Source organism: Panthera uncia (genome assembly GCF_023721935.1).
Source record: "Panthera uncia isolate 11264 chromosome E2 unlocalized genomic scaffold, Puncia_PCG_1.0 HiC_scaffold_20, whole genome shotgun sequence".
NCBI lineage: Eukaryota > Metazoa > Chordata > Mammalia > Carnivora > Felidae > Panthera > Panthera uncia.
The window spans coordinates 22,030,646-22,047,058 of NW_026057589.1; the positions used below are offsets into that span (position 1 = coordinate 22,030,646).

At 60.0% G+C, this 16,413-nt stretch overlaps 1 protein-coding gene across 10 annotated transcripts in view; it reads left to right on the top strand.

The window, feature by feature from the left end:
• The window catches only part of KIAA0513 (KIAA0513 ortholog), a 58,231-nt gene extending 42,801 nt beyond the window's left edge, over window positions 1–15,430 (top strand). For 4 of the 10 annotated variants that reach the window (XM_049622689.1, XM_049622688.1, XM_049622690.1 and 1 more), the window contains 11 exons: window positions 1,153–1,226; window positions 3,866–3,936; window positions 5,398–5,605; window positions 6,376–6,416; window positions 6,748–6,826; window positions 8,571–8,648; window positions 8,920–8,964; window positions 9,844–9,873; window positions 12,886–12,966; window positions 13,411–13,505; window positions 14,589–15,430. In XM_049622689.1, coding sequence (XP_049478646.1) covers window positions 1,153–1,226; window positions 3,866–3,936; window positions 5,398–5,605; window positions 6,376–6,416; window positions 6,748–6,826; window positions 8,571–8,648; window positions 8,920–8,964; window positions 9,844–9,873; window positions 12,886–12,966; window positions 13,411–13,505; window positions 14,589–14,638 — 852 coding nt within the window. In that variant the 3' untranslated portion in view covers window positions 14,639–15,430. Of the gene's footprint in view, window positions 1–1,152; window positions 1,227–3,865; window positions 3,937–5,397; window positions 5,606–6,375; window positions 6,417–6,747; window positions 6,827–8,570; window positions 8,649–8,919; window positions 8,965–9,843; window positions 9,874–10,480; window positions 10,570–12,885; window positions 12,967–13,410; window positions 13,506–14,588 lie in introns of those variants that run through there. The other 6 variants (XR_007455921.1, XM_049622692.1, XR_007455922.1 and 3 more) reach the window with 6 other exon arrangements.
• The last annotated feature ends 983 nt before the right edge of the window (window positions 15,431–16,413 follow it).

The window sequence follows — 16,413 nt, forward strand, 5'->3', positions numbered from 1 at the left end:
AAAGGCCTAGTTAGAATGGCAGGAAGTTGGAAAAGTAGCTCGTGTAGATGCCCCCCGCTAGAAAGAAACGCGAGCAAACCGGTCTTTTAACTGCGTGAAATGACAGACAAGTTAGTTTTGTTGTGTTTTGCTTACAATTTATTTTATTTTAGAGGGAGAGAGCAAGTGAGTGGGGGAGATGGGCAGCGGGACAGAGAAAGAATCTCGGGCAGGCACCACAGTCAGTGCGGAGCCTGACGTGGGGCTCGATCTCACGACCATGAGATCATGACCGCCAAAATCAAGTCAGACGCTCAACCGACTGAGCCACCCAGGTGCCTGGGACAAGTTTTTTAAGGGCAAGCTTGTGGACTGTGTCCATGCATAGTTGTTTTCCATAATCCACAATATTCAGTTTTTACAAAGATCATCAAGGCAGTGACAGCCATGTGAATTCAGAAAAGAATTTTTTTTTTTTTTAAATACCTGCTAGGTCCTTTTTTTTCTGTAAAGTAGCTTAAACTCTTAGCTTTTAAAGTATTTTTTACTTTAATTTTTTTTTTTTTTTAATGTTTATTTTTGAAGGAGAGAGAGACAGAGCGTGAGCAGGGGAGGGGCAGAGAGAGAGAGGGAGACCCAGAATCCGCAGCAGGCTCCGGGCTCCGAGGCGTCAGCGCAGAGCCCGATGCGGGGCTCGAACCCACAAACCATGAGATCATGACCTGAGCCCAAGTCGGAGGCTTCACCGATGGGGCCGCCCAGGCGCCCCGGCTTTTAAGGTGTCTTTATCACAATTTATTGGCTCCAAGAAAAATTAGAAGATGCAGATCAGCAAAAATAGAGAAGCGACCCACAAATCTACAACCCAGAAATGGCGCGTGTTGCCGTTTGGGGGGTTTAGTCCCTCCAAACTGTTCTGTGTTGTGTGGGCGGGTGTGTCGCATCCCTAGATTTAACACTTCCGAGGAGACGCGGGAAGACGTCGGCTTGGGCTTTGCCGAGCGACGGTCGTGTGTCCGGGCCCGCGCTCTGCTCGGGGTCCCGGTTTCCGAAGCGCAGGCGGGGCTGCTACCGCCGGGGGCTCGCGGGCCCCGCTGTGTCTAGCGGTGCCCGGCGCGGTAAGCCCTGTGCCACCTGCGCGCCCCGTGACGCGTCTGCCCTGTTCCCGGACAGCGCTGCAATACCAAGTGCGTCTCGGAGGCGACCTTCTACCGCCTGGTGCAGTCTTTCGCCGTCGTCCTGTTCGAGTAAGTCGTGCTGCTGCTCACAGCCTTTGCCCTAAGAGCCTGTCTCCCCCCGACCCCCGTCCTGCCCCGTCCTAACCCGGGCCTTACAGCACCTGCTCGGAAATCCCGGCATCCACCCAGAGGCAAGGCCGTGCCGGCCTCTCGCGGGAGGGAGTTTGGGTCCTCCCCCGAGGCCCCCCGCAGGAGAGGTTAGGGCACTGCACCTGGGCCTGAGCAGATCCCTCCGCCAGGGCCCTCGGGACGGGCTGGGATAACACGCACTTGACCCTGCCCTCCTGCGCAGGGCGCTGGCGTTTTGTTGATTTCCTGCCGTGAAGCGCTTCGAACTAGATAGACAACCGCCCGCCTAATGATCGGATGGGACCCGATGAGTGCAGCCTGCCCTGCGTGCTAATTAGGCCCCGCTGGAGCCTTTTATCACAGACAGCACAGTAGTCCCCGTAGGGGGTGTGCGTGGGGGAGGCAGGCCACGTGAGTGAGTCACGGCTCTCTCCCCCTCAGGCCGCGGGGCTCTAGGGCTGCCAGACCCACGTCATCCATCCTGGACCTGTGTCAGAGCAGGCGACAGCCCGCCCCCCCTTCCCCCCAGCATGAAATGGAGGGGATGTGGCTCTGCCTTGGAGACGTGGGACAGCAGCTTTACCGATGCGGGGGAGGGGAGGCAAGGCACCGTGGGTGGGAAAGGCCAGGGTGGGGGGAAGCCCCGATCTGACAGTCATTTGTGCCCCCCCGCTTACCCTCCTTCCGTCATCATGGCCTCAAAGCAGCCCCGTGGCTTGTCCCCATGTCCCCATTGTCCTTCCAGGCTTGAAAACTCCCTCCTCCCCGCAGAAAGGTAGCTGCTGTTGTGACCCTTAGCCCCCCTGTGTCTGGAGGTCCCCTCACCTCTCTCTGTTCCCCCACGAACGTGGGGCACGGACTGGAGGGGAAAGACCTTAAAAAGGAGGATCCCCATGTTTCCGGCGCTCGCTCAGAATGTCCCAAGTTGAAGACAGGCTCCCGTGGGGGGCTTCTGGGTCTCGGAGCTGTGGGGGGGAGGTGCAGTTTCCAAGCAGGCCCAGCTGTCTTGTGCACAACAGGCTCCCTGGCACTGAGACCACTCAGCTTCCAGTCACATTGATAGGAATTCTCACGAATCCATATTTTACAGAGACTGCACCTGTTCCGCTTGGCAACAGAAGTATTTCATTCTCCACTTCCTTTGAATTTTCCCTTAAATAAAATTGGGGTGCGGGGGGAGGAAATTCCCTTCAAATTCCAACCGGACCGAAACACAGAATCTTCCCCCATTGCTTTGTGAGTGTATATATTTTTGTGTGTGTTTGAGAGAAAAGAAAGAAACCTTGAAATATGTTTTAAATATTTACTAATTTTTAAAGTTTATGAGTTTTTTAAAAAATTTCTAGCTTATGAGTGCCTTTCGTTTTTACTTTTATTTATAGTCTTTTATGATTTTATTGGCAGTTTAGTTAAGTTTTGTATTCTTTTTATATTGAAAGCTAACTGGCCCTGACCCTACTGTCTAGATAAAGTCCATCGACTTTTTTTTGTTTTTGTTTTTTTTTTAAATAATACTCATCCAAGGTTAGGAACTAAACGGGAAAGAAAAGTGCAGAAGCACAGGATAGGGAGGCACAGCGCCTAAAATGGAGAGGGGATCCCCTTTATACAGCCCTGCCCTGGCTCCTGCGGTCTTCCCCCTGACAATGACTCCTGTGGATGGTGTGCACCCCAGAGAATCTGTGTCTTTCCAGGAAAGGCACTGCACCCACATGCACTTCTGCATTTGTGACGGCTCTGTGATGTTCCGATATCTGAACGTTCCAGCGTTTCTCCGACTCATGCCCCGTGGGTGGTAGATTGTTCCTCTCCCTCATCTGCCCTGGCTCACGTGCTGGTAGACGTCACCATCACATCTGCAGCTGTCGCAGTGCACATTCCTAGCGGCAGACGGGGCCCCTGTTTGAAGATTTCCCCCCCCCCCCCCCCCCCCGCTTTTCGCTTGCTGAGTTGACCGGACCTCTGTGTAGCTCATACATCTTAACATAGTAAGAACAATACAATAATGATAATCCTTTACATCTGGAGAACACTTTTGAGTATAGAAAGGTTCTTGTGTATACTAATTAGATTTTTCAGCAAGTGACGTAGGGCAGGGAGGTATTCATATTCCCAGTGGTTCTCAAAGTGCTGTCCCGGGGCCCAGGGGCATCAGAACATCAGCTTCACAAGGCAGTGTGTTAGAAATGCAAGTTCTTAGGCCAACTGCCCCAGACCCACACAACCAGACTCTGGGGGTGGGCCCAAGAGTCCACATCTTAACTGCCCTCGCGGTGATTCCGACGTAACTCAGAAACTTCAGTTTCTGTAACTTCAGTTCTGATGTAACTGAAAACCACTGACAGCATGGACCCTCTAACTCACTGCTGATTCCTGAGAACTAGGGGCTGGAGGGCCGCGTGGCCTGGGGCCAGTGGTTTTGGCCTGAGACCCGAGGCCCGACTTCCAGTCCTGGCGCTGCTCCTGTGTGTAGGATTAAGCGTCCTGAGCCTTTCCTGTTCTGCCTCGAAGGGAGGGAGGCCAGGCTGAGGGAGAGGCACAACAATTTTTTACTCAGTCAGCCTCGTTTCCCGTATCAGGTGCCACCAGATGGACGACTTCGGGCCTGCCAAGAACCTCATGACCATGTGCTTCACCTACTACCACATCGGTAAGGCCCAGGGACGCGGCGGCCGTGGGGACAGACGTGGAAACCCCAGACTTGTCAACCTGTAATGTGACAGCAAGTGAGGGTTTCCTCCCGATTAAAGGCAAAGGCGTGAGGCTTCCAGAAAACAATAGCACCTGATGAGTGAGATTCCTAAAACGGGAGAAGACGCGGTCTGTGTCGTGGGTCATGAGGTTGACTATCCATGGTAGGGAGGAGACCACCCAGCAGCTAGGAGGAGAGAGAACAGGTTCGTTTGGCGGGACGTTTCACGGTAGACTCGGGAATAGCGGGATGTGAGGACATCAGTTTCATGTTTTAGCAAAATGTGAGGTGGATGGCTGGCTGTTGAAGAGAGATGGGGGGAGCGGGCCAGGGTCTTAGGGAGGAAAGCGTCCCTGGGTGTGGGCTGGAGAGGCCCTCACGAAGAGTGTGGGTTCTTCTTCATCCCGAGATCTGACAGCTCTTCTGGCTCATTGCGCTGGAACTTTCTGGTAATTGGAGCTCGAGGCTCCCTGCGTGAAGTTCCTTGGGCATGACAGAGGGACTCGTTCAGGCCGCCGTAGGCAGAAGGCCACTTGGGGCCTGTGTGTGGACTAGAGCCGGGTCAGGGCAGCGCTAAGCCTGGCCTCCCTTCCCACCCCCCCCCCCCCCAGGACACACGGGTCTGCTCTCGTGCTGTAACCCCACGTCCTCTGCAGCGTGGCTTCGCCCTCTCTCCGCTCCCAGCTGCCCGTCCTCGCCATGCCTCGCTTCTGCTGGCGATAGCTGGTCAGGCGGCCTCAGCTCGAGGCCAGGCCAGCACTGGGCGGGCCCTCCATCCATGGGATCCCCTGGTCCAAACCGTGGCTCCTCCTTCTCAAAGAACAGCAGACGCGGCTCGTCTGAGTCACATCTGCGCACAGAGCAGCTTACGTTAGTAGGGGACACTCGGCACCTTAGCCCGAGGGGGCACTTTGCCCCAAAGTGGGTATCTTTGACTGAGGTAGGGTCTTGATCTATAGGCGTGCCTTGACCTGAAGGGGGCAGCTTGACTCAGAGGAGACCCTTTGGCCTGTAGGGGGCGCCTTGACCTCGACTAGACCCTTTGCCTGTAGGGGATGCCTTGACCTGCAGGAGACCTATTGACCTGTAGGGGGCGCCTTGACCTCGGGTAGACCCTCTGCCTGTAGGGGGCGCCTTGTCCTGCAGGAGACCCTTTGCTGCAGGGGGCCTTGGCCTATTTACCGTCGTCTCCCGGGAAGCCACGCTCCTGGTTCAGGCCCTCCAGCTTCTTCGGGGCTGGCTCCTCACCTGTTTCTTTTAGCCCCTGTGCGCCTGGCTGCCCTCTCGTACACAGTAGGCGTCACCCTCCACCTTCCCGGGCATCTGGGGGCCTTTGCGTGTCGCGGCCGCCACCACAGAACGGCTGCTGCCACGCAGTGTGGTTCCATTCCTGCCCCCTCCCGCCTCTCCCCGCTCCAGGCAAGCCGCAGCTGCTGCCCCCCGAGTCCAAGGAGAAACCCGCGGGGAGCATCGACTCCTACCTCAAGTCCGCCAACAGCTGGCTGGCAGAGAAGAAGGACATCGCCGAGCGGCTGCTGAAGAACACGTCGGCCAAGACGGAGAACGTCAAGGGCTTCTTCGGGGGGCTGGAGACCAAGCTGAAGGGACCCCTGGTCAGGAAACAAGAGTAGGTGTCGCCGGGTGTGCGTCCCTCTGGGACCCACGGCAGAGGCCGCGTTCGGCCCGCCAGTGGCGGTGGCTGGGAGGCCCTGGCCTGGCAGGGGGGGAGTCTGGTGACCTTGGGGGCCTGCCAGCCGCTCCCAGGAAGCGTGGCGGCCGGCCCCGTTTGAGTCCTCACCCCGAGTTTTCTGTGCTTTGCAAATGCCATTGGGTTGGCTGCTGGGCAGGGGTGTCCCCTGGGGGACTGATGGGGAGCGTGTGGAAACTGCCTGCGGGCAGGAGCGGGATCACAAGCCCTCTGGTGAGAGTCAGTGGGCGGTGGAGAGACCACTGTCCCCCGGGACAGCTGTTCTCCCACAGGAGCTTGGGAGCCTTCTGGGTCGGGGCACTTGAGAACGGGGTGTCGAAGTGAAGACCTCCCAGGAAAGGGGGCACGTCAGCAAGAGAGTGCCCGGGTTCCCGGTGCCCGTCCACCCCCTGCAGTCCCCACTGTCACCTCCGACGGCGGGTTTCCACCATGACTTGGCTCCGTTCCTCGTCTGGTGCAGGCAGCTTTGGATTCAGAGAAAATGGGGCAAGGTAGCCTAAATGCCACATCTCAATTCTGGAAGATTGGCAATTGGTAAATGTAGCGTTGCTTTAATGACACTTTTTCAGAGACAGTCGCAGTAAATGTACCCATCGCTTGCAAGACATAATCCGGGCTCAGCAGCCCGGATAGAGCTGAGAAAATGTGCAGGGGGTCACTTTGTCACCGCTGTGGTGTCTCTCCCCCAGGGAGGAGGAGAGCAAGCCCAAGGAGAAGCCGCAGAAGACCGGTGAGTGCTCCCGGCGGGGGCCCGGGTGTGGCCACCACAGCGCCCCTGGTCCTGTGACCCGGCCACTGGGCATTAGCAGCCCCACCGAGTGGCCCCTGAATATCTGGGCCCCTTCCCCCCACCACCCCGGCAGCATATGATGCCGTGCGTGACCCCTGACTTCTCTCCACCCGGTCGGTCATTTTGTGTTGGACTTCCGGGGAAAACTTCTCTGGGGAGAGGACTCAGGAACCAAACTCCTTGTCCGGGAGGGTCCCCGAGGGGCTCGCCAAGGCGTGGCTGCAGCCAGAGCCACGGTCGGTGTTTCTCACCCCGGCCCCCCGCCCCGCAGTGACCGTGTGCAGCCCGGAGGAAGAGAGGAAGGGGGAAAAGATCTACCTGTACACGCACCTGAAGCAGCAGCCCATCTGGTAAGGCCGCAGCCCCGGCACCATTGTCTCCCCCAGCGACCGCGGTCACTGCCCGCCAGGGGGGCCACAATCAAAAAGGCGAGCGGCGGCAGGTGTCCGTGAGGCCACGGGGAGATCAGAACCCTCCTCCGGCGCCGGTGGGAATGTAAACCGGGCCGCCCGCCGTGTAGAACGGCCTGGCAGTTCCCCGAAGTGTTACGCGTCGAGTTACCCTGTGAGCGACGGTGTGCTCAGAACAAGCCAAGACGGGTCCTCAAGGCAAACCTTACGCACATGGGCGCGTGATGGCCGAAGGGTGGAGGGCGCCCAAATGTCCACGCGTGGACACGCGAAACGCGACACGCGGTATTCAGCCACGTAAAGAGTCACTGACAGGTGACAGCGTGGGGGAACCTGGAAAATAGTTAGCCCGGTGAAAAAGCCAGATGGAAGAGACCAGCTGGTGTTCGATGCCGTTCATAGGAGACGGTTCAGGTGAGGCACGTCCCCGGAGGCAGTGTAGGTGAGTAGGGGGAGGGGAGAGACTGCTAATGGGTACGGGGGTGCCGGACGGGGGATGAGGAGTGTTCTGGAAGTAGATAGTGGTCATGGTGGCACAACTCCAAATATACTAGAAACTGTGAAACTGTCTGCTTTAAAAGACTGAGTTCACGGTATGTGAATTCTATCCCAGTAAAGCTATTTCCTCCGTACGTACAGAGACGAAAGTCGTCATTACAACGAGAGACCGGTGGTCAGGGGAAACCTTGCCCTCTGTCTTGCTCTGTTCGACCTCTCGTGCTGCTGTAGTCCCTCCAGAGCCTCCCCATCCCTGGGTTGTGTCCACTCACAAGCGGGCAGAGAGGCAGCACCTAGAGCCCACAGGGCGTCCCACGCGCCCCTCCCTCGAAGACAGCCTTGTGGCCCCGGGAGAACTTGGCGCAGGAGCGTGGCCAGGTTCCGCGGAAGCAGGGAGAAGCCACCGGCCACGTCACACCTGTCCGGGGCTCTGTCGCGGGCCTTCTGGGCTGCGACTCGGCTGCTGCCTTATCACCTGCAGCGGGCTTGGCACCCCGTTCTAGAAGGGGCCAAGCGACAAAAATTTCAGGCTTTGCGGGCAAGTACTCAACTCCGCTGTTGGCGTGCAAAAGCCGCCACGGACAATGTGCCCGGGCACGGCTGTGTTCCGGTAGAACCTGTTTGACACCAACAGGGGCAGTGGCCGGATTTGGCCCACACGCCCTCCGCGTAGTTCTTTAAGGAGAACGTTTCTGACTCGTGTGTCCCTGGGAACGTGTCTGTTCTCTACACGTGGCCTGTCGGTGCCGGGTTCCCATTTATGTTACTAGACCCTGACCTAAGGCAGCAGGTGCCACCAAATGCCCCGCTTCCACTGGGAGGCCCAGCGCGGGTGGACAAGCGGAAGACGGCCTTCGTCCGTGCCCCGCGGGCGGTAGCTTCGGCTCTGGCCTGACGGATGCAGGGTTCACCCGCCCGGCCGCCGTCCCGCCCACACACCGCCCGCGTTGCGCCTTTGTCCTGGGAGAGGGGTGCAGGTGCTGTCGTGACCCTTGGCCGGAAGCCAGGAGCGCCACCTCGGTTTGGGACAAAGGCGGATGCTCGTTGTTTTCCTTCTCTGCTCCGCGTCTGAGACTCATCAGAAACTCCTACAGATGTGGGACACTGCGTCCTTACCCCTCCCGTGTGCTGAGACCCGCCTCCCGGCCCTCCCCGGAGAGGACTTACGCACACCTCTGTCTCGCAGGCACACGCTGAGGTTCTGGAACGCGGCTTTCTTTGACGCTGTGCACTGTGAGAGGAGAAAACGGTCTCCCACCACCAGGTAGGGCAACGCCTGGGCTCGCTTCGCCTTGGGGGAGAAGACCAGGGAGTGGCTTTATTTTCCGGTTCCTGAAGAGGAAAGCAGGATGGCTGGGTCCGCGGCGTCTGTCTCCCATTCAGCTCCTTCTGACCCCGGTGCCCTGCGAGCTGCCCGCAGGGTCCTGGGCACGCACAGCTTCGTGGGTGGGGGTCCACAGCTTGCATGAGCGCTTTCTGCCCTGGGCTCTGGCATGACTTGCCCTGACCCTCCTAAAAACCGCCTCCTCCCCCAGAATGAAACCATCGGGACCCCCCCAGGCTCCACTCTGCCTGTCGCTGTAAGAAATCAGAATCCTGAGCACGAACCGCGGCCACGGGACTGTGGGGCGCAGGGCCGGCCGCCCCCGCCGCGGACTCTGCTCAGAGAGCTGATGTCTGGAGACACGGCTGCTACATTCAGCTTTGCACCTCTGGTCTGCAGCCTGAACAGACCTCCCCAGCATCCCCGAGGGTGGTCTTGCCACGTCAGGAGACCCCTTTTGTAAACCATTCCACGGAGGCACCGAGGCTGGAGGTCACTGCCTCTCTGGCCACAGCGAGCCAACATTGCCCACTGTGTATGGCGGCTGGGCAGGAAAGTGCGGCAGAGCCCTCCCGGTCCCGCGTCCCCGTATTGGCCCCCTCCCCAGTCATGGGACCCTGAAGCCCCTGAACCTCTCTAACCGGGGGGAGACCTCCCCCCACCCCCAGTCACTCTCCCTGGCAGGAGGGAGCACGTGCGTGCCGTTTAAGACCGGTCCGCTAGCACTGGGGGGATCCCAAGTGCAGCCTCTCTTTTTGGGGGGCAGCTCACCTTGACGGGGCGGGGTGGCCTGCGGCGTGCTGCGGCTGCCTTTCCCGAGGGAGGCGGAGGGAGCACGCCGAGCGGGGAGATGCTGGAACCATCCGGGAGATTCTAGAGAGAGAATTCCACGCTCTGCCAGGAAGCCAGGCTGCAGGAAATGCTTAGATGCTTGTAGGCGGACGGGGTCTCCTCTTGCCGCTTGTGTAGCTGTCGGGCCCCCAGCGGACGAACAGTCTCGAGTACCCCGTCTCTCTGCGTCTCTCTGTTTCTGCCTGTAATAATGCTCCCCTTTCGCTGTTCTCTTTTTTCCATCCACATATCTTGCATGACTTTGACATGTTCCTCTGTTTACCTGTTTCTGCTGCCGCTCCAGAGGGGATGCTGGAGAGGAGGAGAAGAAGAGGTGTGTGTCCACGTGACTTTGTTCATGTTACAGGGCCGGGGTCCCCGCCAGGGCCGCCTCAGGGCGGGAGCTGCCCGCTAGCTGCCGCGGGGGGCGGAGCCCAGACTCGGGGGCACGCCCGGCCCTGGGACAGGCCGGCGACGGGTGGGAGGTCGCAGAGGACAGAGCACCAGGAAGAGGAAACAGATAGGGCACTCGAGACCCCAGAAGGCCCGGGGTCGGTTCAGACAGTGAGCCGCGAAGTCCGATTCTGTGCGACTCCAGCCTTGCCCTGGCCACTCCGGCCCTTCCTAAGCCGCCCTCGAGCCCCCCGCCTTGACTTCACGCCGGGGAACCCGGTCCCGGCTCGAAGCCATGGACGGGTGCGGAGCGCCTGCCTCTCCGTGGCCAGGCGCCGAGGTGTGCAGGGGCCACAGGGAGGGAGGACAGCCGCCCCCTCCTTCCCGGCCACCGTGCTGCATGGAGTCTGTGTGTGTGTGTGTGTGAGGGGGGGGGTCCCTGAAGAGAAGGGCCTAGAACGGGGCTGCTTCCTTCGAGCCACGGTGGGGTCTGACTTTAATCGTTTGACCTTCGTATTTGTCAGAGATGTTTTGTAATATATTTTCAGAGTGAAAGGCCTGCCTCTTCAAAATACGGTTTCTGATACAATGATTGTTTCTTTGCTGGAAACTTCCCAAAGTGTGCTTCCTTTAATCGGTGATGTATTTTTAGTGCTTATTGTTTTATGAGAAATCTTGTTTCTTGGGCAGCCTTATGATGGCTACAAAAGAGGCAACTGGGCTTGGGATACCCCCGTTAGGACAAAGCCGCCCCATTCCCACAGTCTCTGTGGGCGGGGGCGCGACTAGCCACGGCCTCCCGAGGGCAAGGCTTCTTAGCACTGCGCCTGAGGCCCAGCAGGGCTGGAACATCCCGGCCACCTCCAGACTGGTCGGCCTGGAGCCCACAAGGGGATGCCGGCCTCCGGGCCCCCTGGGCCCTCTCACCCAGAGCAGACGTGGTCGGACCCCACGCATCTAGGACCTGTCCCCCGCCCCCACCGCACACACGCGCCCCGGGCCTCGCCCGGACGAAGGGCGAGTCGAAGGGCGAGTGTTCCTTCGAGATCGGGGTGGGAGGCCAGCATTCCACCTGCTTTCTGGTAAACTCGGCTGATGATACTCCGAGGCGGAAAAGCCTCCTTTTCCAAAGGTGTCTGTTGCTCACCTCCAAATTCCCACTGTGGCAGTTTAGACACACGCTCTGCCCTCCGTGTGCTGTGAGACCTCGACCAGCACTGGGTGTTGAACTCCGTTGTAAAGAATTGGTTCGACTGCGGGCGTCACCTGATGAGTGGCTTGCTAATGACCTCCCACCTCTTTTTTCAGAGGTCAGATTACATGTCCCACTTCTAGCCCTAGCCATGGCAAAAAGAATCACCTTTGCATCCAGGTCAGGAGGGTCAGAGCCCCTGAGTCATTCCTACATGGTGTGGGGTTGTGCACTGCACAGCCTGTGCAACTGTACACGGCAGGCCCGATGGTGGAATGGGGATTTGTGGGCCTGGACAACCCTAAGGGTAACCACTGGAGGGAAAGGGTGGGAAGGAGAACAGGATGGGATGAGCATCATGCCTGGAAGCATATTCTGGGTTTCTTCATGGGCGTCCTGTCATCGGCACGAGGAGACGGGGAGTGACCCCGCCCCTCACGGCTCTCGTGCCCCTCATGTCCTGTGGTCTCCCACTGAGCCGCAGCGGCAGGAGTGGCCCTGGGCCCGGTGGGTGGGCAGCAGCGAAGATTCGATGTTCTTGGTTCTTTTGCTCTTCCTTTGGCTTCTCCATTGCCCCCACCCCTCACTCCCTCACTCCGCCTCTTCTCTCCCTTGGCTTCTTTCTCTCTCCTAACCTTGGTCGAGTCAGACTCATCACCCAGAGCTTAAGTTTTAAGGGGAAATGGGCTGAAACGCGCTTCTCCTCCACAGACGCATCTGCCCCTGCCGGCAGCCCGAGGGGCCGGGCACGGAGCGGTCCGTGCCGGGGCTGGACGGACCCCGGTCCCCTGGAGACAGGGGCGCCCCGCCAGGGGAGGGGGAGACGGCACACTGCAGAGAGCTGCTGGAGACGGCTCTCAGTCGCGACACAGGATTAATGCCGCCCAGAGAACCCCCTCCCCGCCCCAGACGCTGTGCGGGCTGGTGTCTGTGCCCCCACACGGGACGGGCGGTTCTGTCCTCAGGCCTCCACGTGCACAGCCACACGCACACCGCGTTACTCTCTCACTTGGTGCCGGAGGCCTAGCGCCTCTTCATGGTGGTCGTGGGGGACGGTGTGCGGGGGCCCCCAACAGACCGGGCTCTTATCTGTGTGCTCTGGGGAGGGGCATGGAGCCTAAACCTTGGCCACGCGGAAGCCAGGGCGGGGAAAGGCAGCAGAGCCAAGATCCCGCCTAACAGGGCAGCGTGGCCTTCGACGCATCCAGCCTCCCCTGCTCCCCGGGCCTCCTGGCCACGAGAGGCTGTGCGGACCCCACCGAAGAGCCAGGGAGGCCTGGAGACGTGGTGCCAGCCTGCGAGCCTCCCCGGTGGGTTCTGTACGCCCGCTCCCCCGGGGCGCCAGTAGGGCCCTGTCCCCTCTGCCCATCTCTCTGCCTGTCGGATGGGCCCGGGACCTCCCATCCTTGAACCACGGAGAGGGGTACGGAGGGTGGTGTTCTCGTCTCCTAGAGAACGTTCTGGGCGAGCACGAAGCGCACGTCACCTCTGGGTCAGTAGGAAGCGTGTGAGCTTTGGGGTCTCCTCGTCCCGGGAAGGACGAGGCGATTAAGTGTGTGTTTGGGCTCCCCAGGCAGCGTGTGAGAACCCGGGCAGGCGTTGCGTGAACGCAGAGCAAGCGGCTCTTTGGGGACGGGGCTCCCTGTCCGCGTCAGGGAGGCCGCGCTCGGGCACCGGCAGCACCTGTAGACCAGGGCAGGGGGCGAGCGGCTGGGGATGCGACGGGGTCCTGAGACCCTCTCCTGTCACCTGTGCTTTCAGGGAGAAGTGGTGCCACATGACCCAGGAGGAGAGAAACGACAGCCTGCGCTTCAACGAGAACATCACCTTCGGGCAGCTGGGGTGAGGGCCCGGGACGGCCACCCCACCCGGGACCACGGGGGGACCCTGACTTGAGTGGGGGCGGGCGGGGCCGAGCTGGGCTTCTCTCCTGCGGGAAGACCCGTCCTCGTGGTGCCCAGCTGCGGTGACAAGGGGCCCCCAGAGGAGACGCTTGGCAGAGGGGGTGCCGTCCCCGACGGCGTCACGCCTCCGTGACACCACGTCGTCGTAGCTGCGTGTCCTCAAATGGCTCGAAAGCACACGACGAGTGACATCGAGGCTGGATTCCGGTTCCTAGTGAACGCGCGTCCTAACCCCAGTCTCGCGGTGAGGGTGTCGGCTGCCCGGGGACACCACCGCTGAGTCCCGCTTCTAGCACCTTCAGGGGGGCTGCGTGTCGGGCCCCGGCTCCCCCTCCTCCCCGGGGAACAGGAAGGGTGCTAGCTCACGGGTGTTTCCCCCCAGCACGTTCACTCACAACATGCTGGCGTTCGGACTGAACCAGAAGCTGTGCAGCGACTTCCTGAAGAAGCAGGCGGTGATCGGCAATCTGGACGAGGGTGAGCGGGGGCCGGAGGCGGGCGGGGGCGTCAGGTTTTAGGAACAAACGCTCAGCCTGCTGGGAGTTTCCCACCCCGCTCAAAGCATTGCCGGTGTTGCAATTAGAAATGTGCTACACTGTCTGGCAGGTTCACCGGTCCTGTTCTCCTGTCTGTGCAGACGCGTGGGACACTTGTCATTGCATAAGCAGGACTGGCCAGGGTGGGGGGTGGTGGGCTGGGGTCGGGGGAGGAGAGGCTTACCAGCTCAGTGTTTACAAACCGCCAAAGACCAAGATGTAACCTGGCGCTCGGACTCTGAACTTGACCGTGGCCAAGCTCCGACCCTGAGTTGCCTCCCCTAAGCGGCCACCGTATGCCTGGTTTTGTTTCTTGAGCCACACTGCCATGAGAGGTATGGGGACAGGCGGAGAAGGTGGGGGCGGGCTTAGGGGGTCTCGAGGTTTCTCTAGAAGCTCTGACCTCTGGAACGAAAGAGGCTACGTTACATGTCCGCTCCCCTAATCCACTGGTGCAGACAGCCTCTGTGGGTCATCCCACCTGCTACCAAAACTTTCCCTTGTGGCCTAAAAAGCCTTCCACTTAAGTACTTACACGAATTTGGATTCACACAGTATTCTTTAAAACAAAAACAAAAGCCCTCCATCCTGCACCAAATTAAAGGGGCCACAGAGGAGTGGCCTGAGGAGGCAGGAGAATGCCCAGTGCTTCCCTGGAACGTCCCGGAATGTTGTCATCAGCCCCACGGTGCTGGGCAAGCACACTGGCCCCTGCCCGCCAGGCAGCGCTGTGCGGTGGGTAGGACTCGGGCCTGGGTGCCCCGGTGCCGTTCGTCCAGCAGCACGGTGCCTTCCTCGGCCTCATGTCATTTCCACGAGAAGAGGCACCCGCTTTCCGAGAAGCCCCCTTCCAGGAGCCAGACGTGCAGCGTGCTGGCCGCCGAGGGCTCGGTGGCCCTGCCCGTCTTCAGAAGCCAGGGTTCGCCGTTCCTGGCGAGATCCTGCTTGGTCGATGAGAGGGGCAGGACCTCCCTGCCCGTGTCGACGTCTTTCTTCCGAGAATTAACATTGTTTTCTTTTGCAGAGCAGTACAAGCTGCTGAGCGACCACATCGAGCAGATGACCGCTGAGTAGGCCACGGGAGGTCGCCCGAGGCACCCCCCCAGGAGGACTGAGGGTACCCGCCACTCTCCTAGGCCAGCGACTGGCTGTCACCCCACCCGATGACCCTGCATGACATCAGCAGCACCCAGAGCCACTCCACGCTGCTCTAGAACTAGCAGTTAGAAGAATCTGGTTGCCCGACCTCCCCACCCACCCTCTGCCTTGAATGCTCCCCCCATCCACATGCCAAAGCGTCCCTGGGGTTACATGGCTAAAACCAAGGTGACTGTCCGTACTCCTGAGTGTCAGGCCTGTGACATAGGACCAAGCGGACGAGCAGGAGAGAGAGAGGGTGGGGTGCACATGCGGATGCAGAGAAGGACATCACGAGCTGGCCAGTGACCCCGGGCAGTCACTGGCGACCATCTGGGAGCCTTTTCTTCAGCAGTGGAACGGAGTAGGGCGTGCTCCCACAGTAGGGGGGGAGGCCGAGGGGGCCGTGGGTGTCTCAGGGCGGGCCAGGTGGGTCTGGGGCTCCCGCCGCCTCTCTGTCGGGTCCCCACCGTGTGACGGGAACTGGAGTCACAGGAAGCTAGCTCCAGGAGGAAAGACACCCTTCCTGTTTTAGGGAGGGAGGGAGAGCGGTGCAAGGACCTTCTTCCCTGGCTGTGGGCACCCTGGGGACCTCGCAGGCTCTGCGCGGCTGTGTTAGAGCCACATCAGCACGGACGTGTCTGCAGCGTGCCTGCTCGGCCGACGGCTTCCTTCTGAAGCAGAGAAGGTTCTGCCGCTCGCTCCCTGGGGGAAGCATGGGCTGTGTGTCCCGTGAAGAGACCCAGAAAAGAGAGGTTTCTCTGGCGGCTGCGAGACCACCACGCTCTCCGAAAGCAGACAAAGATGACGGAGAAATCTGTGCCAGTGTTACCGACAGCCGGGCAGAGGCGGCTTCTGGTGGCAGGTGTGAGGCTCCTTAGCTCGCACGCCGTGTGACCTCTTTCCTGCAGACTCTGCAGCCACCCCCTCGTCTCCCATCTGGTGTCTGGGAACCACGGCTCTTCTCCTCGGGTTTGTGCCAGGCACAGCAGGGGAGTGACTGACCCCTGCGAGGGGTGACCCGCGAGCGCTGACCCCTGATGGCAGGACTGACCCCTGATGGCAGGCGTCCCGTGAGGACTGACCCCTGATGGCAGGCGTCTGGCCTGCGGCTCCCCCGGCGTGAAAGTGGCCATCAGTCTGGATCCCTCTGCCTCCGCCCGCCCCTCTTGGGCACTGACCTTGAAGTGGGCCTGGCGGGCTCTCTCCTTTCCCCACGTCCTCCCCTCCCGTGTCCCCCCTCTACCTCCTCAACTCTCGGCCTTTACCTTACGGTCTCCTCTCAACCGCAGCAAATACATGCCTTGTAGTCACCCACCCGGCCAGTGCCGGAACGCTTTCCCTCGTGGGATGCCTCCTTGGAACGTTCCAGAGACGAGCACGCGTCGTCTGAGCTGTAGCACGCGCATCTTGGGGATGACGGGAGAGGAGATGTGAGGCTTGGTATGATCTGAGCAACGTTGCCAGCCAAAGACCGGGTCCCGAAACTCAGTTCGTTTTTATGATGGCTTCGTGTGTGTGTGTGTGTGTGTGTGTGTGTGTGTGTGTGTGTGTGACAGCAGCCTGTCTGGCAGTGTCACCAAACAAAGCACAGCCCTGTTGCTGCGACAGGTCACACAGACTGGAGGTCCCCCCACCCCCCAGCCAGTGTTGGGCCCCAGGGCTGGTGCATGCCTCCACGGAATGCATTTCGAGAATTAAGGTCAAATGAA